Here is an 18,272-nt window from a genome sequence, read left to right on the forward strand (position 1 = left end):
TTCAAATTCATAAAATTCCATATACCGTTTCTTGAATGTGTTGGGGTTTATTAAATTGGTTCAAGTCTACATGTATATGTAACCACTTCTTCAATGTGATGACAAGCTAGCTATTGAAAGTCGTTGTGTTGTCACTTAAAGCTATGCGAAAGGAGGGATTATCACTTCATGGGTGAAGACAGCGCTTTATAGAGGTGTTTGCTTCTAACAGTACCCATTAAGAAAAGTGTGTGCTTCAAACATGATGTGCATAGTTATCCCAACAAGGATCAATCAGTTCCTTGAATCTAAACTTTAAAGAGTTAGATTAATGTCAAAATTATTGTATATTGGATGCTAAAATTTGTCATTCACTGCACATCGTAGCATCCATTTCACATTACGTCTTTTGCTTTAAGCCTCATGAACCTTCTCGTTTTTTTTTCTCTTTTATAACTATTGAGCTATATTATTGTCGCGATATTTAGTATTTCATCTACTCCCGGGCTTTGGTTCAGTAGTAAGGAGCACATCTCTTGATGTGTCAAACTGTCAAAGAGGTGCACCTCAAGAGTTTGAGTTCTGCTATGAGGAAAACACCAGGTTTTTAAGTGGAGAAGGGGCGAAGCTCATTATGCATCAAATTTCGAACCGTGTGCTAGTTGGTCCTTGGGGATTATCGGTTATCAAAAAAATGTATTTTATCTAGTTTGCATTTTCTTTGTACTTTGTTTGAATGTTTATTTATTTATTTATTTTTATTTTTTTTGATAACCGAGAAATCCGTCTGTGACCCGCCCTTTGGACCAATCACAGCCTTCTAAACTCGGTGGATAATGGGCCCGCCCCTCTACCCTTCTCCACTTAAATACCGGGCTTCGCTTTGCATGGTGTGGGGCTTGAACCTGTGACCTAAGCCACAAATCCTCCACCTTTTGCCACTTGAGCTAGGCCTTGGGGGCATTTTGTTTGAATGTTTATTGTGTAGTTAAATGGGTATATGAAGCCCCAGCAAGAGAACTAGTGCTGAAAGCTAATCTTTTTGAGAGATAAAGTTTCTTGTTCAATTATTTAGACATATTAATCGCAGATTGAAGTTGTTAATCTTTCTTCCTTGTACATATTTATTTGATGTTTGCACCATGTTTTTGCCACTGTCCTACTTTTTCTTTTAAAAACTTGTAATAGTTAAAGACATAGTATTGCAGCTTCCAGATTCTATGAAGCAAAGTCAGGCTGACCTGTATCTCGAAACTTACCAAGTTTTGGATTTGGAAATGAGCCGTCTGCGTGAAATTCAGAGATGGCAAGCATCCGCGGCATCTAAGGTTTGAACTGACTATTCTGTTTATCTATAATCTATACTAATGAATTTCTTCTCATTCAAGCTTTTCTGCTCGATCTGTCTCAATGCAGCTGGCAGCTGACATGCAACGTTTTTCCAGACCTGAGCGTCGTATTAATGGTCCCACAGTAACTCATCTTTGGTCTGTACACGTGTTTTATCTTTTCATTAGTCTGTTCTCTTGTGCTTCTAAAATAGATTAGTCTTTTCTCTTTATTCTGTATTGTGATGATTTATTATTGGGTAAAGATTACATGTTACTATTTTGTATTCACTTCCTTGATTGTTATTGCTTCTTTTAGAGTGTGTATAATCTTGGAAAATGTTGACAAGAGGGAAAGCGGCCCTCCACCTCCAATCATGAGGTTGGGGGTTTGAGTCACCAATATAGCAAAGTGGGAAAAAAACCACTATCCTGGGTATGGCTGTTTTTTGCGTGGGGGTTAAGTTTAACCAAATCTGAAAAAAAGATCTTCGGAAACATGTCAATTTTCCGTTAGAGTCTCTTCTTTAGCACAATTGGAAACTGCTATTTACATAGCAGTTTATTTTCAAAAAAATTGATAGTTGTCAAAGACAAATTTGGATAAGTCGAGATTTACGGAATGTAGTACTTGGTCCGGCTGCTGAAAATTTGATCTGATGAACATAGCTTATTACTTGAGACTTAAAATTAGGCGAGGCAGTCAAATTCCTCTCTACATAGATTTGACCTAGAAAGCCAGTATGTGTTTGCTCTTTTGGAGAGGATGTTCGTGCAGTATTGTTTGATTAATCTTTGTGATGCAAGCAGAGACCAGTTATTTGCACAGATCAAAATCATTTGATGAATTCTTCTTGCAAATATGCCACACCACGTCACCACCTGATTTCTGATTATTACATGATTATTTTCCCAAAAAAGAAGAAGAAAAAGCATTCAGTTGAGAACTGCTGAAGTTTTATTGTGAAAATGAACTTGCACCTTTACTAGTTCATTTAGTTTATCTTTTCTGTTTTATTGAGCTTATGCTTGGTGTATTTTCTTCGTTTTCCATAATGCACTTGAATCACTAACTTCTCACTGATCATTAGGGCATAAATTTCAAATGAATTTATTGCAGGTCCATGCTGAAATTACTTGATGTTCTGATCCAGCTTGATCATCTTAAAAATGCAAAAGCTAGTATACCTAATGACTTCTCTTGGTACAAAAGGTGTGTGTCATAGTTGTTTGTATTTCATGAGTGCTCAACTTTTCCATCCCTGCCATTTAGGACAATTAGTTGCACAAAGGCTTAACATGTTATAAATTGATTACTTAAAAGTAGTAATACTTTTATCAGTTTTGGTAGTGTTTGTCAATCAAAAAACAAGGAAAGTATTAAGTTACCAGTTTTTTTTTTAAAAACCCCAAAAAACAAGGGAAATATTTGAACAAAGTGATCATTCTAAAAGAAAATCAATGTAACTGATGGTAAAAGTTCTTTCATTTTCACGACAACCTCATGCTTGGTGTTAATTCATGAGAATGTCTTCCATAACTTGATTGCAATCAAGAATATCGCATTTTGCATATTTTATTGAAACTCTCTTAGTAGCATATTTCTGGGGTAATATCTTTTAAGGTGTTGTATATTCTTGTTCAGTGTATACTGAGTGTGGTCACTCTTTGCTCCAAATTTTTGTTCTGATTTTTCAATTTGAAAGAGTTCTTGAAAACATAGGATCTGTTGTGCCCCCTAAAAAATTGTGTAACCACCAAAAATTAGAGGTAACCCCAACACCCCCTCCCCAGAGCATCATAGGATGTGGAAAAGGCAGGATCCTGGTTTTGAACTTTGAACTGCCAGTCTGCCAGGGTGAAGGGGCCAAATCTTGGTGGTCCCCTCACGGTGTAAAGGAGAGAACAATGGCCAAGAAGAAATGGTTAAAGCCAAAGGTCCCACAAAATCTTATTTAATTGTTTGTTTGTTCTGGGTGCTTGCATCAGAGAAACAATTTAGTATCATGAAGTGTCGATCATCAAATTTTATGTTTATAATGAAGTAGCCTAAATTTGGAATGAAATGAGCCTGAATAGAGCGCAATAAATGCAGAGGATTCGTATAGTCCACTAGACTAGTTAGGGATTAAGCTTAGCTGATCGATTGAATGAAGCGGCTTAAAGAAATCTGTTACATGGTTTTCTCCTTTCCCCTCTATTTTGTACTTTTCCCAACACCAGGAAGTTCAATGTAACCATCCATTTAGTAGAACTTCTTCCTATTTGAAAGCGTTTCATTTGTTTGTCATATCCAATATGCCAGGACATTCACACAAGTTAGTGTGCAGTGGCAAGATACAGATTCAATGAGGGAGGAGTTGGATGATTTACAGGTATATATCTACTTCTTTTGTATGTTTAGGTTTTTGAATCATGTTAACTTGCACGTATTTGTATGTGCTGAACATGAATTGTTACATACTTGCAGATCTTCTTGAGCACGAGGTGGGCTATTTTGTTAAACTTGCATGTTGAGATGTTCCGTGTGAACAAGTATCCTTCAAATGAACATTCTCTACCCAGAGGAATGGTTAATCAATGTTGCTGCACTGAGTGAATTTTGTTGCATATGAATGTATGTATTTATGACTGGATGCTCATGACCCCTAAGATCTGTCATGATAAATCTCATGTTATTGGTGTCTAATCCCAAAGAATAAAGCCCAAATGAAGGAAAAATTCTAAACCTATCAGAGAATGGTGGGCCTTTTTAAATTTAGATCCTTGCACCAACTGATTAACCATTCTTATATTGGATGCTAGACCTGAACCGCTATTTGATGAAATTAATTCCCTGCACAACATCAGTGCCTCTCCAGCATTTCTCTCAGCTAAGACTAAATACATGACAACTCGATGCAGATTATGAGGCCAACCTTGAAATTGTGTTGCAAACACTACTCAGAAGTGTTATTCTAGAACCAGAGAGACCACTGGTTAGTCAACCTAACTCCGACTTCTCCTCTCACTCTAATACTTCTCTCTCCCATGGAACCAAGTAGGTTCGAACTCTTGCACCCAAGGGTGTTGCCTAGTGGTCAATGAAGTGGTTCAAAACTCAGTGGAGACAAAAAACACTAGGTGATTCTTCCCATCTGTCCTAGCCTTGGTGGACAGAGTTACCTGGTACTTGTTGCCGGTGGGAGGTGGCAGGTATCCCATGGAATTAGTCGAGGTGCGAGAAAGCTGGCCCGGACACCACGGTCATCAAAAAAAAAAAGTAGGTTCGAACTCTCACACAATCAAAACCCATGTGATAATGACTTTGAGGTGGACCAAAATTGTAACGGTAAAGGATTGTAAGTTTTTTGGTGTCAGCATGTCACTGTTTGAGCATGAATTTCTGAACATTATCCAGCGTATGGAGCAAAGGCGGCAGCTGCAACTACGACAAAAAAATCAGCATGCAAACAAACAAAGAAAAAGAGATCAAATAAGGATATGGAGTTGGAGAAATTAAAATTCTTGGTCAATTATGATGGGGTGAAACTCTGAAAGATGGGGTGATAGCACTGAAAGGGTAGGTTTTTCAAATCTCATTCATAATGAAGCTACAGATGCTCAGTTGGAATGTGCAGGGTTAAATGAAAGCAATAAAAGGAAACTCTGAAATCTTTAATCAGCTAGTTGAAAACTGATATACTATGCCTTCAAGAAACCAAATGAGGAATGGACATCTAGCTTATCGCAAGTGGGAGATATTGTATGCCTTCAAGATACCAAAACTGAGGAATGGACATCTAGCTTTTCACAACAGGTGTTTGGAACTAGATGGATTGGCTGGGCTGAATTACAATTTAGTGGCAGTAGTGGTGGGGAGATAATATTATGGGACAAGAGAAGTTGGAGCTGTATAGGAGTGCAACACGGATCCTACACAATTTGTTATATGCTGGAAAGTGTCCAAGAGTATTTTAGGTGGTGTTTCACAGGAGTTTATGGCCTTCACACAAATCCTCAAAGAGAAAAACTTTGGGATGAGCTTGCCGTAATCAGAGGACTATGGAATGATCAGTGGGTGATAGGGGGTGATTATAATGTTTGCAGATATGAGAGTGCGTGTTTATTGTTAAATTAGGTCTTGGCCTTAACTCACACCCCAAAAGCCAGCTCGGGTGTGCTTCCCCAATCGACATGACTCACAATCTAACTTAGACAATTTGGACAAGCTAGGTACCATCTTTTGAAGTTTGGATAAACTAGGGTGTCCCAATTGTATGTGGATTAAGCCTGGAGAGTCTGAGATTGAACAAACTATAGTGGATTTGTGAGAATTGAGATAATAAAGTCCATCTGACTCATGCCCTTCGCCAATCATCCTTCCCGTACTGAGGTCCTGTATGACAAAGAAGTCACTAAAAAATGAGACGAAACAATTTAAAGCCTTAGCCGAACGACTTATTGACAAGAGGCCGAAGGGACAATCATGGACAAAAAGAACATTATTTAGAGTCAAGGAAGGTAAGGGATTGGCTTGACCGACTCCGGCTGCCATGGTCTGAGAACCATTAGCTAATGTAACAGTGGGAAGTGGGAACGGACTGAGAGTAAGTAATATTAGACAATAAAGATTTGTTACCAGAAATGTGGTCAGAAGCACTTGTGTCCATAACCCAAGGGCCAAGTGTGGTGGACTGTGTGATACAAGCAACAAGATTAACAGGATTACCAACTTGGGCAACGGAAGCTGTTGATGAAGATGTCTGCTTACTCGCCTGATACTGAAGAAAGTCATTGTATTCTACCTCAGACAAAGAGAACAATTGATTGGTGGAATTACCAGTATATTCAGTTTGAGCAACATGAGCATTCTTTGGTTTACCATGTAGAGAGTAGCACACCTCACGGGTATGATCCAATTCGTTATAATAACCACATCTTGGTCGTTGTTTCCCATGCCGGCCTCCATGCTGATTTCCGGTCTGAAATGCAGTCTGAGATGCTAGGACAGAAGAATCTGCAGGTGGTACTGTATGACTAGACGACATAGGTGGTGCAGCTAGTCGTAACAATCGAGTAAACAGGTCATCCACAACAGGAACAGTAAAGCTAGCCAAAATTTGATCTCGCACTGCATCAAGATCAGATGGAAGTCCAGCAAGTGTAACAACTAGAAACATCTTCTGATGCTGCTCTAATTGCTTTTCAACATTTCGAGTAGCGGACATTAGCTCATTAAATTCCTCCATAACCGCCCGAACCTGTCCAAGATAAGTTGACATATCCAAGTCCTGCTTGTTAAAGTTAGTCAACCGAGAAATTACATTATAAAAGCGGGATATGTCATTTGTGTATAGCCCACGGGCCTTTTCCCAAACTAAGAAGCAAGTTTGGAATGGTCGAAACAATGACATCAACTTTGAATCAATAGATTTCCATAACAGACTACACAATTGAGCGTCAATCTTCTCCCATTCGCCCCTATCTTTTTCAGTAATATCCTTGGCCTGTAACCAAGTGATCTTGAACACCTTGTCCCTTGCACCATAATTGAACAGAGGAGGACCAAGATAAATAGTTTGCATTACCTGTCAAAGGTTCTGTGGTGATTCCATGGTTTGGGTTGGTGGAACTCACAGATTTAGTGCTAACATATCGGATCCGAGAGACATGAAAAACAGATCTATTAGTGTTAAAAAATAATGTAAATTCTGGGGAAAAAACCGGAAGAACAGATCTGGAAAACAGGAGAACTGCTTGCTGTCTTGTTGGAAAAAGTTGCTGGAAAGAAAACTGCCAGAAAAGTGGCTGAAAAACACCACAAACTGCGAGGATTCCGATCGTAATGGTGGTACTGGTATATGCACAATACCCCTGGAGAGTGTCGGAATCGCAGAACAGTAGAGGTTTTGCTGGAATTTTTTTTCCAGATATTTTGTTCTCTTATTATTCTTGTTTTCTCACTAAAGAAAACACTAAAGCACTGGTACCATGTTAAATTAGGTCTTAGAGTTTGAGAGAGGACTCAACTTCTCACAATGATCAACGGCAATGAGAGGCTTCTCAAACAATTGAAGATCTGTGCCTTATAGACATGCCTTTACAAGGTGCAGCCTTTACCTAGTCTAGGGGTGAAAACACACTTTAAGTATCAAGAATAGACAAGTTCCTAATAGCTAATGAATGGAGGTACACCTTCAGGAAGGTTAAACAAATGTTCTCCCAAATGTTCTCAAATCATAAAAACCCGTAATGCTCGAAAGTGGAGATTGAGAATAAACTCCTCATACTTCAAAGTTCAAATTTGAGAACCTGTGGCTACAAGTTGATGGGTTTCTAGACAATGTTAAGGTATTGAAACTGATAGATAGTCTACCCACCTATATTTTGTCCCTATTCCTTATCCCATGCTTGTGTTGAAACTGATAGATACAGTTAAAAGGAATTTTTTGTCCTAACCTTGGTGGACAGAGTTATCTAGTACCTGATGTTGGTGGGAGGTGATAGATATCCCTTGGAATTAGTCAAGGTGCACACAAGCTGGCCCAAACACCACAATTATTAAAAAAAAGTTAAAAAGGAATTTTCGGGAAGAAGGCAATAAAACTCACAATCATTTGGTAAAATGGAAAGCAATAACACAACTAAAGTCTCAAGGTGGCCTGGGAATCAAAGACCTCACGACCAACAATGAAAGTATGCTTATGAAATGGCTAATGGACGTACTCACGGGAGAGGATCAAACCCTTTGGAAGAAGGTGCTGAAGGAAAAACATGGAGGGGTGGAGTCGAGTTTTTACTGAGTTGAGTAGTCTCCAGTCCCTTATACTCTTTGGTGCACCCATAGAGTTCCTTGTTGTATAGAAGATTGGGTGGAGTTTGTAGAGAATCATATCTTTTTTTAGATTCTTTACCTTTTGGTATACCCCTTGTATACAGTCAATTTTTGGCCATGTTTATGTATGAAAATACATTTACTTGATAAAAAAATGCTAAGAGAGTGCACCTGATAGCTATATAAAAGTAGGATCAGTAACCAGTTTGTGATGTAGCCAACTTGGGATGCCCTGCATGATTGGTTTAAACATTGGGACTGAATAGAATCAGTTTGAGAGGATCTTATATTAGAAAGGTAATCACTTTCCAACCTTGATATCACTGGTCCGTTCTTTTAGCCTTGCATTCCAAGTGTCTGAAGTACCTTTTTATACTAAGCCACTTGATTGAGTATAGCCCAAATGATGGAAAAGTGACACTGTTGATGAAGCCAGCAAATGTCCATCTCTTTCAGGATGTCTGTCGTCTGACCACTAATTTCTGCTCTTTGCAAAAAATTTTTGTCGAAATGTCATTTACTTTGGTGGTAATTTTTTTTTTTTAATGTATGTGAAATTGGTTGTATGGAGCGGAGTGTTGGCCAGTCAAGAACACACACGTTCATAAAATGCATGTTGCGGAGATGAGGATGTTGAGATGGATGTGTGGGAACACTAGGAGCGACAAGATTAGGAATGAGGTTATCCGGGAGAAGGTGGGAGTGGCCTCTGTGGTGGACAAGTTGAGGGAAGCGAGACTGAGATGGTTTGGACATGTAAAAAGGCGGAGCGCAGACGCCCCAGTGAGGAGGTGCGAGGTAATGGTGGTAGAGGGTACGCGGAGGGGTAGAGGTAGGCCCAAGAAGTATTGGGAGGAGGTGATTAGACAAGACTTGGCTATGCTTCACATTACCGAGGACATGACTCTAGATAGGAAGGAGTGGAGGTCGCGTATTAAGGTTGAAGGTTAGTAGGGTTAGCGTGTTGTCTTCCCTTGCAAAGGTATGGGTTGTTAGCGTTTGGAGTAGACCTAGCCTTTTGTTGTTTACTGCGTTTCACGCATCGCATTACTTTCTTGTTGTTATTGTCTCATCTGTTGATTATACGCTCTCTTTTGTATTGGCTGTTATGTTTTATATATATCTCTCCTGTCATTTAGATTTGTTGTTCTTGAGCTGAGGGTCTCCCGGAAACAGCCTCTCTACCTCCACGAGGTAGTGGCAAGGTCTGCGTACACTTTACCCTCCCCAGACCCCACCTAGTGGGATTTCACTGGGCATGTTGTTGTTGTAATGTATGTGAAATTGGTATGCTTTATTTTCTGTGCACTACTTTTCCCTGAGCTCCTTGACTTTGTATAGTGTTGAAGACATTCTTCAAGTTCTCATTGTCTTCATAGTGGAGTCTTTGGAGTTGAATTTTGCACTTCTATTTCCAGAGAGGCACACACTTCTTCGTGTCTTGCCTGTCCTTGTTGTCCTAGCAGCATCATCAGAGAAAGATAGTGAATCATTGTACAAAAGGGTGAAAATCAACAGACTTATTAACATATTTAAGGTGTGTTCATTTGTTCTTATGCAAATTTTGAACTGAACCTTTGAATGCAGTAATCTTTTTTTCATGTTCTGTTTCTTATTATGATATGAACTTTAATACTGTGTACTTTCGAGACTCTGGAAAATGTCCTTATTACCTTTCTTTTTATGCAGAATGATCCTGTGGTACCTGCTTTCCCAGATCTTCACCTGTCTCCTGCTGCGATTTTAAAAGAGTTATCGACATACTTCCCTAAATTTTCTGCACAAACTCGGCTTCTCACTCTTCCAGCACCTCATGAGCTGCCACTGCGTGAGGCACAAGAATATCCTTTCTTTGTTTCTATCCTTTAATCTTCCTTTGTTGCTTTTGATGCTGTACAATTTTGGGTTCATGCGAGTCAGATTTGATTTTCCGAAATTTACTTCTTATTACTGCCAATAACTTTTTTTTTTTTTTTTGATAACCGAGAAATCCGTCTGTGACCCGCCCTTTGGACCAATCACAGCCTTCTAAAACTCGGTGGATAATGGGCCCGCCCCCTCTACCCTTCTCCACTTAAATACCGGGCTTCGCTTTGCATGGTGTGGGGCTTGAACCTGCGACCTAAGCCACAAATCCTCCACCTTTTGCCACTTGAGCTAGGCCTTGGGGGCTTATTACTGCCAATAACTTTTTTTTTTTTTTTTTTTTTGATAACCGAGAGATCCGTCTGTGACCCGCCCTTTGGACCAATCACAGCCTTCTAAAACTCGGTGGATAATGGGCCCGCCCCTCTACCCTTCTCCACTTAAATACCGGGCTTCGCTTTGCATGGTGTGGGGCTTGAACCTGCGACCTAAGCCACAAATCCTCCACCTTTTGCCACTTGAGCTAGGCCTTGGGGGCTTATTACTGCCAATAACTTGTAAACAGAATAGAACTTCAGTGCCGGCGCCTTTTCTTTTCGTATTCCAATTGAATGTTATCAACCGAAAATCTATTGTTTTTTTTTGTAGGGAATAGTTAAAGAAAGCTTGCAATGTCCGGTTCCTTCTTTTTATTTTAACTGTTCCCTCTCTTCTTCACCAACAGTCCCAAATTATTACTTTTATCTATAAACTTTATCACTTTGAAGCTCGACAGCCAAGGAGAATATTATTCTAATTTAAAGTGGTTCACGTTGTACTCATTTCTTGAAGCTCCCCCCTCCTCTCTCTCTCTTTTAATAGTAGTAGTTTGAATCCATGAAACTTATTTGGCCTTCGAATGAAGATATTGTTTGTTTTTTAGTACTTAATTACAGTAAGCCGTTTTAAAAATGTTTTTACTAGAGAAGCAAGTTACAATTTTTTTGTAAAATATTAGGCAGTTCACATTCAGTTTTATTCTGAGTTTAAATGCTTTAGTTCATCGAAAAGTACATGTTATATATAGGAGTTTAGTTTGTATTTTTAGCTTATAAGTTATATCTCAATATACTTTCTATGTGTTTCTTCTGTTTTGTCTAATAAACTTCTTGTACTATCCACTAGAAAATTTTCAAGGGATTACTTTAAGTAATTTCTTAACGCCATTTACTTATCAGAGGCAATATCTGATTGTCAACCATATTGGGGCGATCCGTGCTGAGCATGATGACTTCACTGTTCGTTTTGCTTCAGCCATGAGTCAGGTTACTCTCTCTCTCTCTCTATATATATATATATATATAAAGCCGTCTCATTTACAAAATCATAGAACCACACACACATTGAAAACAAGAGAGGATAACCTCTTAGGATACCTGCTTTTCTCTTTTGATTAATTGAATTCTCTTAGTTATCAAAAGTTATATTATTATATTTGAGACTTCGTTGATAGTTTTGTGTAATGGTTATACCCAAAAGTTTATTGTGGTTATTCTGAAATTCTAATAATTAGCATGTCAAAACTTCATTATCACTTGTTTTAACTATTTCGAGTTAGAAATTAAAACTATTATATGTAATATACTCCCTCCATTTCAATTTGTTTGTCTAGTTTTGACTTAGCACGATATTTAAGAAAGTACGGAAGATTTTTGAATCTTATAGTTCTAAACTAAAGATATGTAGAATATGCCAAAATGTCCTTTAATCTTGTGGTCAACATGCCATGTGGAAAGTTGAAATTAAAAAGTTGCCAAAAAAGGAAAGAGACATTCTTTTTGAAATGGACTAAAAAGGAAAGTAAGACGAACAAACTGGTTTGGAGGGAGTAACTAAGAAGAGTTTGAATATTATGGTAATTATATATTTTACATATATGACTTTTGATGCTACAAAATAGATTCAGAATTAAAATCTCAAAAAGAAATACTCATACCTATGTACCACTCAGTTATCTGCATAAGAAAAATAAGCTCAACATAACTTATGCAGCGTCTGGTTGGCAGTATTTAACTGTTCATTATTAATTATCCTCATGACTTGTGCGAGAATTATGCGGGATTGAATATGGAATAAGAAAGCAGGTGTCACCAATGCACGGATGAGTATTTACAGGAAAAATTCCCTTTATATTAGATAGTCCCTGCATAGAATAACCCTCAGGGGTTGGCCTGCTGGCAATTGACTTGAGCCTTGGGGTTTGCTCCCTTTCAAGGTCTCAAGTTCGAAACCCACTGGGTGCAAACAATTTCTGAGGGCCATCGGACTGGGTAAAACCTGAATTAACCGTGGTGCACTTGCGGGAAACTCCTTGCCGAGGGCCTGTGCACCCCCGGGATTAGTCGGGGCTCAAAGAGACTCGGACACCCGGTGCAAATCAAAAAAAAAAGAAATACTAATTAAGATTCACACTTCACAGTTAAAAAAACTTAACAAGATTGATTTCAAATCTCTCTATAATAGCATCCCATATTTCTTGGCTACGATTCCCAAGCTATGAACTAGATCCAAAACCAACATCCATTTTCCGGTGGTCCTTCTGAATAGTTCTGATCACCGGGAACCTCCACCCTCACCTTCCCTCCCTCATTTCCTTAAACCCTCCTCCGATCAATGGAGGACTGTATTTACTTTGCAGTAGGTTTTAAATCCTTCGATCTCGAGAGAATCAAAGGAGCGACGGGCGACTGGTACGAATGGACTGAGAGGAGTAAAAGAAACATCACTAGAACTTCTTTCAACAAGGAATCAATGATTTGGATCACTAAGGTCATGTGGGAAGCTTCAAAGACGAAAGGAAATGTGGTGAAGAGATGGAGGAGACTAGAACCTCTATCAGAAATATATTGTGCTAGGAATTTCAACAAATATGGCAGATATCTGAGTTTGATAAACATAAGGGGAAGAAGGAGGTCCGTTATCATAATCCTGGAGTTGACTGTCACGCCCCGAGCTACCCCCGAGACGCGGACACGGGACCTAGAACCACAAGTGATCCCAAGCTAACCCTGCTGGCATAATCTTAGCATACTATAATTAACATGAATAAAAATAACTGATGCGGAAACTAAAATCATAAATAAAGAAAAGATGGGGAATACCCATATACTATAATTGAGAGAGTTTAATACAAAAGATATTAACTCATACTAGACTGAAACTAACTATGTCTGAAAGTAAGCCTCTAAACTGACTAGAAATGTTGGGACATGCCCCAACTAGATCTAGCAAAACTGAAACTAAAAACTGAAAGCAGTAAGGATATCATGTCTCTGGTCCTCGGAGGATGAGGACTCACCACTACTAATCTGCTGAGCTGAAAATCGGAAAACGATCTAAGTGCAATCTGGATGCTGAGAGTCTGAACCTACATCACAAGAAGATGTAGCGCAAAAATATGCGTCAGTACTGAAAAGTACCGAGCATGAGGATTGAGTATCGCTGAAATACATATATAACTGGCCAAGCAAAAAGCAATGACATATATATGGATATGATAGAATGCCGAAAAATACTAAACATGGTCAATGCAAATGGAGTCTGATTGATATGTGGGAGCTACTAATCACCGATAATAAAACCACACGAGCTGAATGTGGAGTCCGATGTATACGCCCCATCGAGAGGACCCAATATACCCTGCCAGAGGTATAAAGGCATGCTGGCATGATCACTAATCTGTTGCCCATGGAAGGGACTTACAACCTACTTGGCTAGTAGTTCTGGGACTATTTGGGTACGCTAAACCCCAGTCCAACTCGGTATTATGCTAGTCCCAATGAATTTAGTAGTAAATTGATTATGACTGATTTTCTGTAATTGTTATGGATAGCTCAAAACTAGACATGCAAACTGAACGCAACAATTTAAACTGACATTGATGCATAATACTGAAGCATATATAACTGATTTCTGATAATGTCTGACCTAACACATGTAATTCAAGAACTAAAGAAATACATAGCTAGGGTTCTGACATTCATACGATAATCTGAAGAAGACGGGACATGCTGATTTGGAACATTAAAACATAGCTAAAACGTGACATGCTGTTTGGACGTTAGAACATATAGTTAAAAACGTGATTTCTAAATCGGAATGTTTTGAAAACAGTCTCTTTATGAAAATTGGCTGTAACTTTAGAAACTACCAGGGTTCATTCATAATTATTGAAAAACGATCAATATTTGGATCATTCTAATATTTAAAACCCAAAATCAAGAAACGTTCAAGAACCCTAATTTCGTTCATAGCATGGAATCAAGAATCGTCTAAATTCTAGGGATCTAACGGCGAAAGGGACCCATTAATGAAATCCAACATACCTGGTGACAAAATTTCCACGAAAAACTATCAACTAGGGCTAGACTTGACTTTTCCGGCGACTTTCTAGCGTTTTCCGGAGGCGGCTAGGGTTTAGCTAGGGTTTCGGCCGCCCCTCTCTCTACTCTCTTCTTTTCTTTTGTTTTAGTTAATTAAATGACTTAGGTAAGTTCTAGTTAGGTTTCTAGGATTTTAAATGACCAACTAAAACCCTTTTAATTTAGGAATTAAAAGAAGAGTGGGAAAAGACAAAAACACCCTGGACTTAAAAGCGGTCCAAATCCTGAATCGGATTGGGCACCTGCCAAATCTGAAAATTCTGCAAATTTTTCCTTCACGAATCTGGGGTGTTACATTGACTTTGAACTCAGGATGGGAAAACATAGCAGACAAAATTGGGAGATTCCTTTCTAGTCATAGAAAGGAGGTGGAAAGTACAAAGCAGAGGTTGGTAGACAACAATTTCCCCTTTGCAGAGGCAGTGAGGAGCATTAAATGGACTAATAGAAAAGGAGACGGAGTTGATGCCCAAGCAACATTAATGATGGAAGAGGGAATCATTTGCATTAATGAATCTTCAAACACCCACAATGAAGTTCTGCAGAGAAGTCTAGTTGGAGATTTTTGAAGGAAGGAATAATGTACTGCCAAACCTAGCACAAGTGAGAAGCTGGGCAAACAAGTTTTGGAGACAAAGCCATGGACTAAACATTTATGAGGTGGGAGTTGGAAAATTCTTGTTTGAGTTTGCGATGAAAACCACGGCAGAACAGGTGATTGCAGGTGAGTGTATTTGGAACAACTCGAGGGTCCAGTTAGAGTGGTGGTCCCCAACTTTAGCGGCCACAAATATGGAGAATAAACCAACATCGACCTGGACCAAGATTGTAGGCCTTTCCCCTTCCCCTACATCTCTGGTCAGAGACTGTTTTCAAGGCCATCGAAGATCTCTGTGGAGGTTGGATTGAAACTGAAGAAGAGACACAACTACAGAATCATCTCAAATGGGCTCGAATCAAAGTGTAAGGCGATGGGTCAAGGATCCCGAAGGAGGTGACCATTATCAATGCTGGAATCTCCTTTTCCATGCAACTGTGGACAGAAATTCCGGTGAGGTTCACCATAATAGAAGAGGGAAAGGTGAAACCCATTACCCAGCAGATATCGAGGATTTATCTAGAGGATAAAAGAGGGGAAAGTTGTGGTGTCAGCAGGAGACCACTTGGGGAGTGGACCCACTTTGAATTCAAAAAAATTGGGCCAGGAACCCTCAAACGCAGCCCCAATAGCCCAAAAGCATCTAGACATTACAAATCCTCCTGTGAGTTCTAAAAGGCCCATGAGCTTTAACGAACCCTCACGTGACAATCACATGGCAGAAAAAAAAGGCCTCACAGAAATAAAGACCTGGCAACTAAATTTCTGGAAGCCTTCAGGAACTGGGAAACAAACACGGCGAAAGAATCAAGCATGGTGACGCAAGTCGATGGGGGAGAGAGAATTTTATCTTGCATCCAAACAGAACCAGTGATGATGGGTACACAACAAACTTCTCATGAAAAAGAAGGAGGGGAGACAAACGATACACAATCAACAGAACAAGACATGCAACTTCAACATATTCACGATGCAGAACCAGTCAACATTCAGCTTCCAAATTCCCAAGAAGACTGCGAAACATAAGCTTCAAATTGGGTGAATTCTCATATCCTAGATTTGAGCAACACATATGGGGTGGCTTTCGAAGGATTCGAAAGAGAAACCATAGCTTTGTTGATGAAGATTAATGAGAGGAAAACACAGCTTGATAAGAAGGGGAAGGGCAAGGCAGTCACTACTCCAAAAAGCAGTGGTATTGGAAAGAATGAACTGAAAAACTTAAAATCCAGCCTAAATGAAGAGGTGGAAGGAAGCAGAAGTAGAGGGAGGAATCTAAGTCTAACTTATAAATGAAAGTAAACTTGATTACCTGGAATGTAAGGGGTCTGAACAATCAGAATAAGAGAACTATGGTGAAGAGTCTAATGAAAAAGTGGAAGGCAGATGTTTATTGTTTACAGGAAACAAAGATTAGCAAGGACTTAGAAGCAATGGCCAAACAACTATGGTCATGCGGGTACTTGGAAGCTGAAGGCAGTTGTGGGGGGATCTTGTTGCTGTGGGATAGTAGAATCTGGAGTGGGACCCTTGTTGAAACTGGTCAATACTCCATTACTTATGAGTTTGGATCAACTCAAATTTTTTTTACCTGGTATCTCACTGGAGTGTATGCTCCTCATACCAAAATTGAGAAGTTGATATGCTGGGAAGAATTGGCTGCAGTCAGGACTTTATGTGAAGGTCCATGGATCACATGTGGAGATTTCAATACCAATAGAACTATGGGAGAAAGAAGAGGAGGTAACAGAATCTCATATGTTATGTCTGACTTCTCAAGGTGGATAGAGGAGATGGAGCTACATGATCCTCATTTAAATGGTGGAAAGTTCTCCTGGTTTAGAGGCATCAATCATCCTAGTGTAGCTAGACTAGACAGATTCTTGTACTCGATGGAATGGGAAGAAAAATTCAAAAACATCAGGCAAAAGTTACTACCTAGAGTGCTATCTGACCACTGTCCTATCTTGTTAGAAAGTTTGTAACTGGGAGCAGAAAAGGTCAAACTTTAAGTTTGAGAATTGGTGGCTTAAGGTGGAGGGTTTCACCAACTTGATTCAGAGCTGGTGGAATGAATTTCTAGTGGAAGGTTGTCCTGATTACATTTTGAATATTAAACTAAGAATGCTAAAGCAGAAACTTAAGGAGTGGAGCAAGTCAAATTTTGGGGAGCTTACTAGTAAGAAAAATAGCTTACTGGAGGAACTGGAAGAAATTGATTTGATACAAGAAACTAGGGAATTGACCGAAGATGAAGTGGTAATAAGAGCCACCATAGTAGTGGAGCTGGAAGAGTTGGCAAAAAATGAAGAACTGAAATGGAGAAAAAAATCAAGGGTTTTATGGCTGAAACAAGGAGATAATAACACAAGGTTCTTTCAGAGAATGGCAACAGCACACAGAAGGATCAACACAATTGATAGATTGATAGACAGAGGAGAGGTAGTAGAAGACCCTGTAGAGATCAGGAACACCATGATTAACTTCTACAAAGAACTCTACACTGAATCTGAGGAGTGGAGACCCAGTTTTGATCTTATGGAATGTCCAACTATTTCTCAGGAAGAAAATGATTGGATGCAAAGACCATTTACTGAATCTGAGGTCTTGCAATGCCTACAACTTTGTGATGGAGATAAAGCTCCAGGTCTAGATGGCTACACAATGAGTTTCTTTAAATCTTGTTGGGGAATTGTAAAAGAGGATCTGATGCTGACAATTCAAAATTTCCATCAAAATGAAATTTTTGAAAAGTCTTTCAATGCCACCTTCCTAGCACTGATTCCTAAAAAACTTGGAGCAGAAGAATTGAAAGATTTCAGGCCTATTAGCTTGATAGGAGGAGTCTACAAGATCATTTCCAAACTGATTACTGAGGTTGAAGACAGTAATGGGGAAGCTGGTCGATGTACACCAAATGTCCTTTCTGAAAGGAAGGCAAATCATGGATGCTGCACTAATTGCTAATGAGTTGGTAGACTCCAGAGTTAAGCAAAAAATTCCTGGAATTTTATGTAAGTTGGACATAGAGAAGGCCTATGATCATGTCAATTGGTCTTTTCTGCTGAAGGTTTTAAAGGACATGGGATTTGGGAGGAAATTGCTCAATTGGATAAAGTTCTGCATATCCACTGTTAAATTCTCCCTAATCATAAATGGAAACTCTGAAGGTTTTTTCCAATCACAAAGAGGTTTGAGACAAGGTGACCCTCTGTCACCTTTTCTTTTCTTGCTAGTCATGGAAGACCTCAATCACATGATCA

At 39.2% G+C, this 18,272-nt stretch overlaps 1 protein-coding gene across 4 annotated transcripts in view; it reads left to right on the top strand.

Annotated features, from left to right (window-relative positions):
- The window catches only part of LOC102583093 (protein PIR), a 57,866-nt gene that overhangs the window by 5,406 nt on the left and 34,188 nt on the right, over nucleotides 1-18,272 (top strand). For 3 of the 4 annotated variants that reach the window (XM_006351805.2, XM_006351807.2, XM_006351806.2), the window contains 8 exons: nucleotides 1,188-1,307; nucleotides 1,396-1,466; nucleotides 2,428-2,520; nucleotides 3,613-3,682; nucleotides 3,778-3,842; nucleotides 9,466-9,661; nucleotides 9,814-9,965; nucleotides 11,201-11,294. In XM_006351805.2, coding sequence (XP_006351867.1) covers nucleotides 1,188-1,307; nucleotides 1,396-1,466; nucleotides 2,428-2,520; nucleotides 3,613-3,682; nucleotides 3,778-3,842; nucleotides 9,466-9,661; nucleotides 9,814-9,965; nucleotides 11,201-11,294 — 861 coding nt within the window. Of the gene's footprint in view, nucleotides 1-1,179; nucleotides 1,308-1,395; nucleotides 1,467-2,427; nucleotides 2,521-3,612; nucleotides 3,683-3,777; nucleotides 3,843-9,465; nucleotides 9,662-9,813; nucleotides 9,966-11,200; nucleotides 11,295-18,272 lie in introns of all 4 variants that reach the window. The other variant, XM_015310677.1, reaches the window with a different exon arrangement.

Source organism: Solanum tuberosum, unplaced genomic scaffold (assembly GCF_000226075.1).
Source record: "Solanum tuberosum cultivar DM 1-3 516 R44 unplaced genomic scaffold, SolTub_3.0 scf00134, whole genome shotgun sequence".
Lineage (NCBI taxonomy): Eukaryota > Viridiplantae > Streptophyta > Magnoliopsida > Solanales > Solanaceae > Solanum > Solanum tuberosum.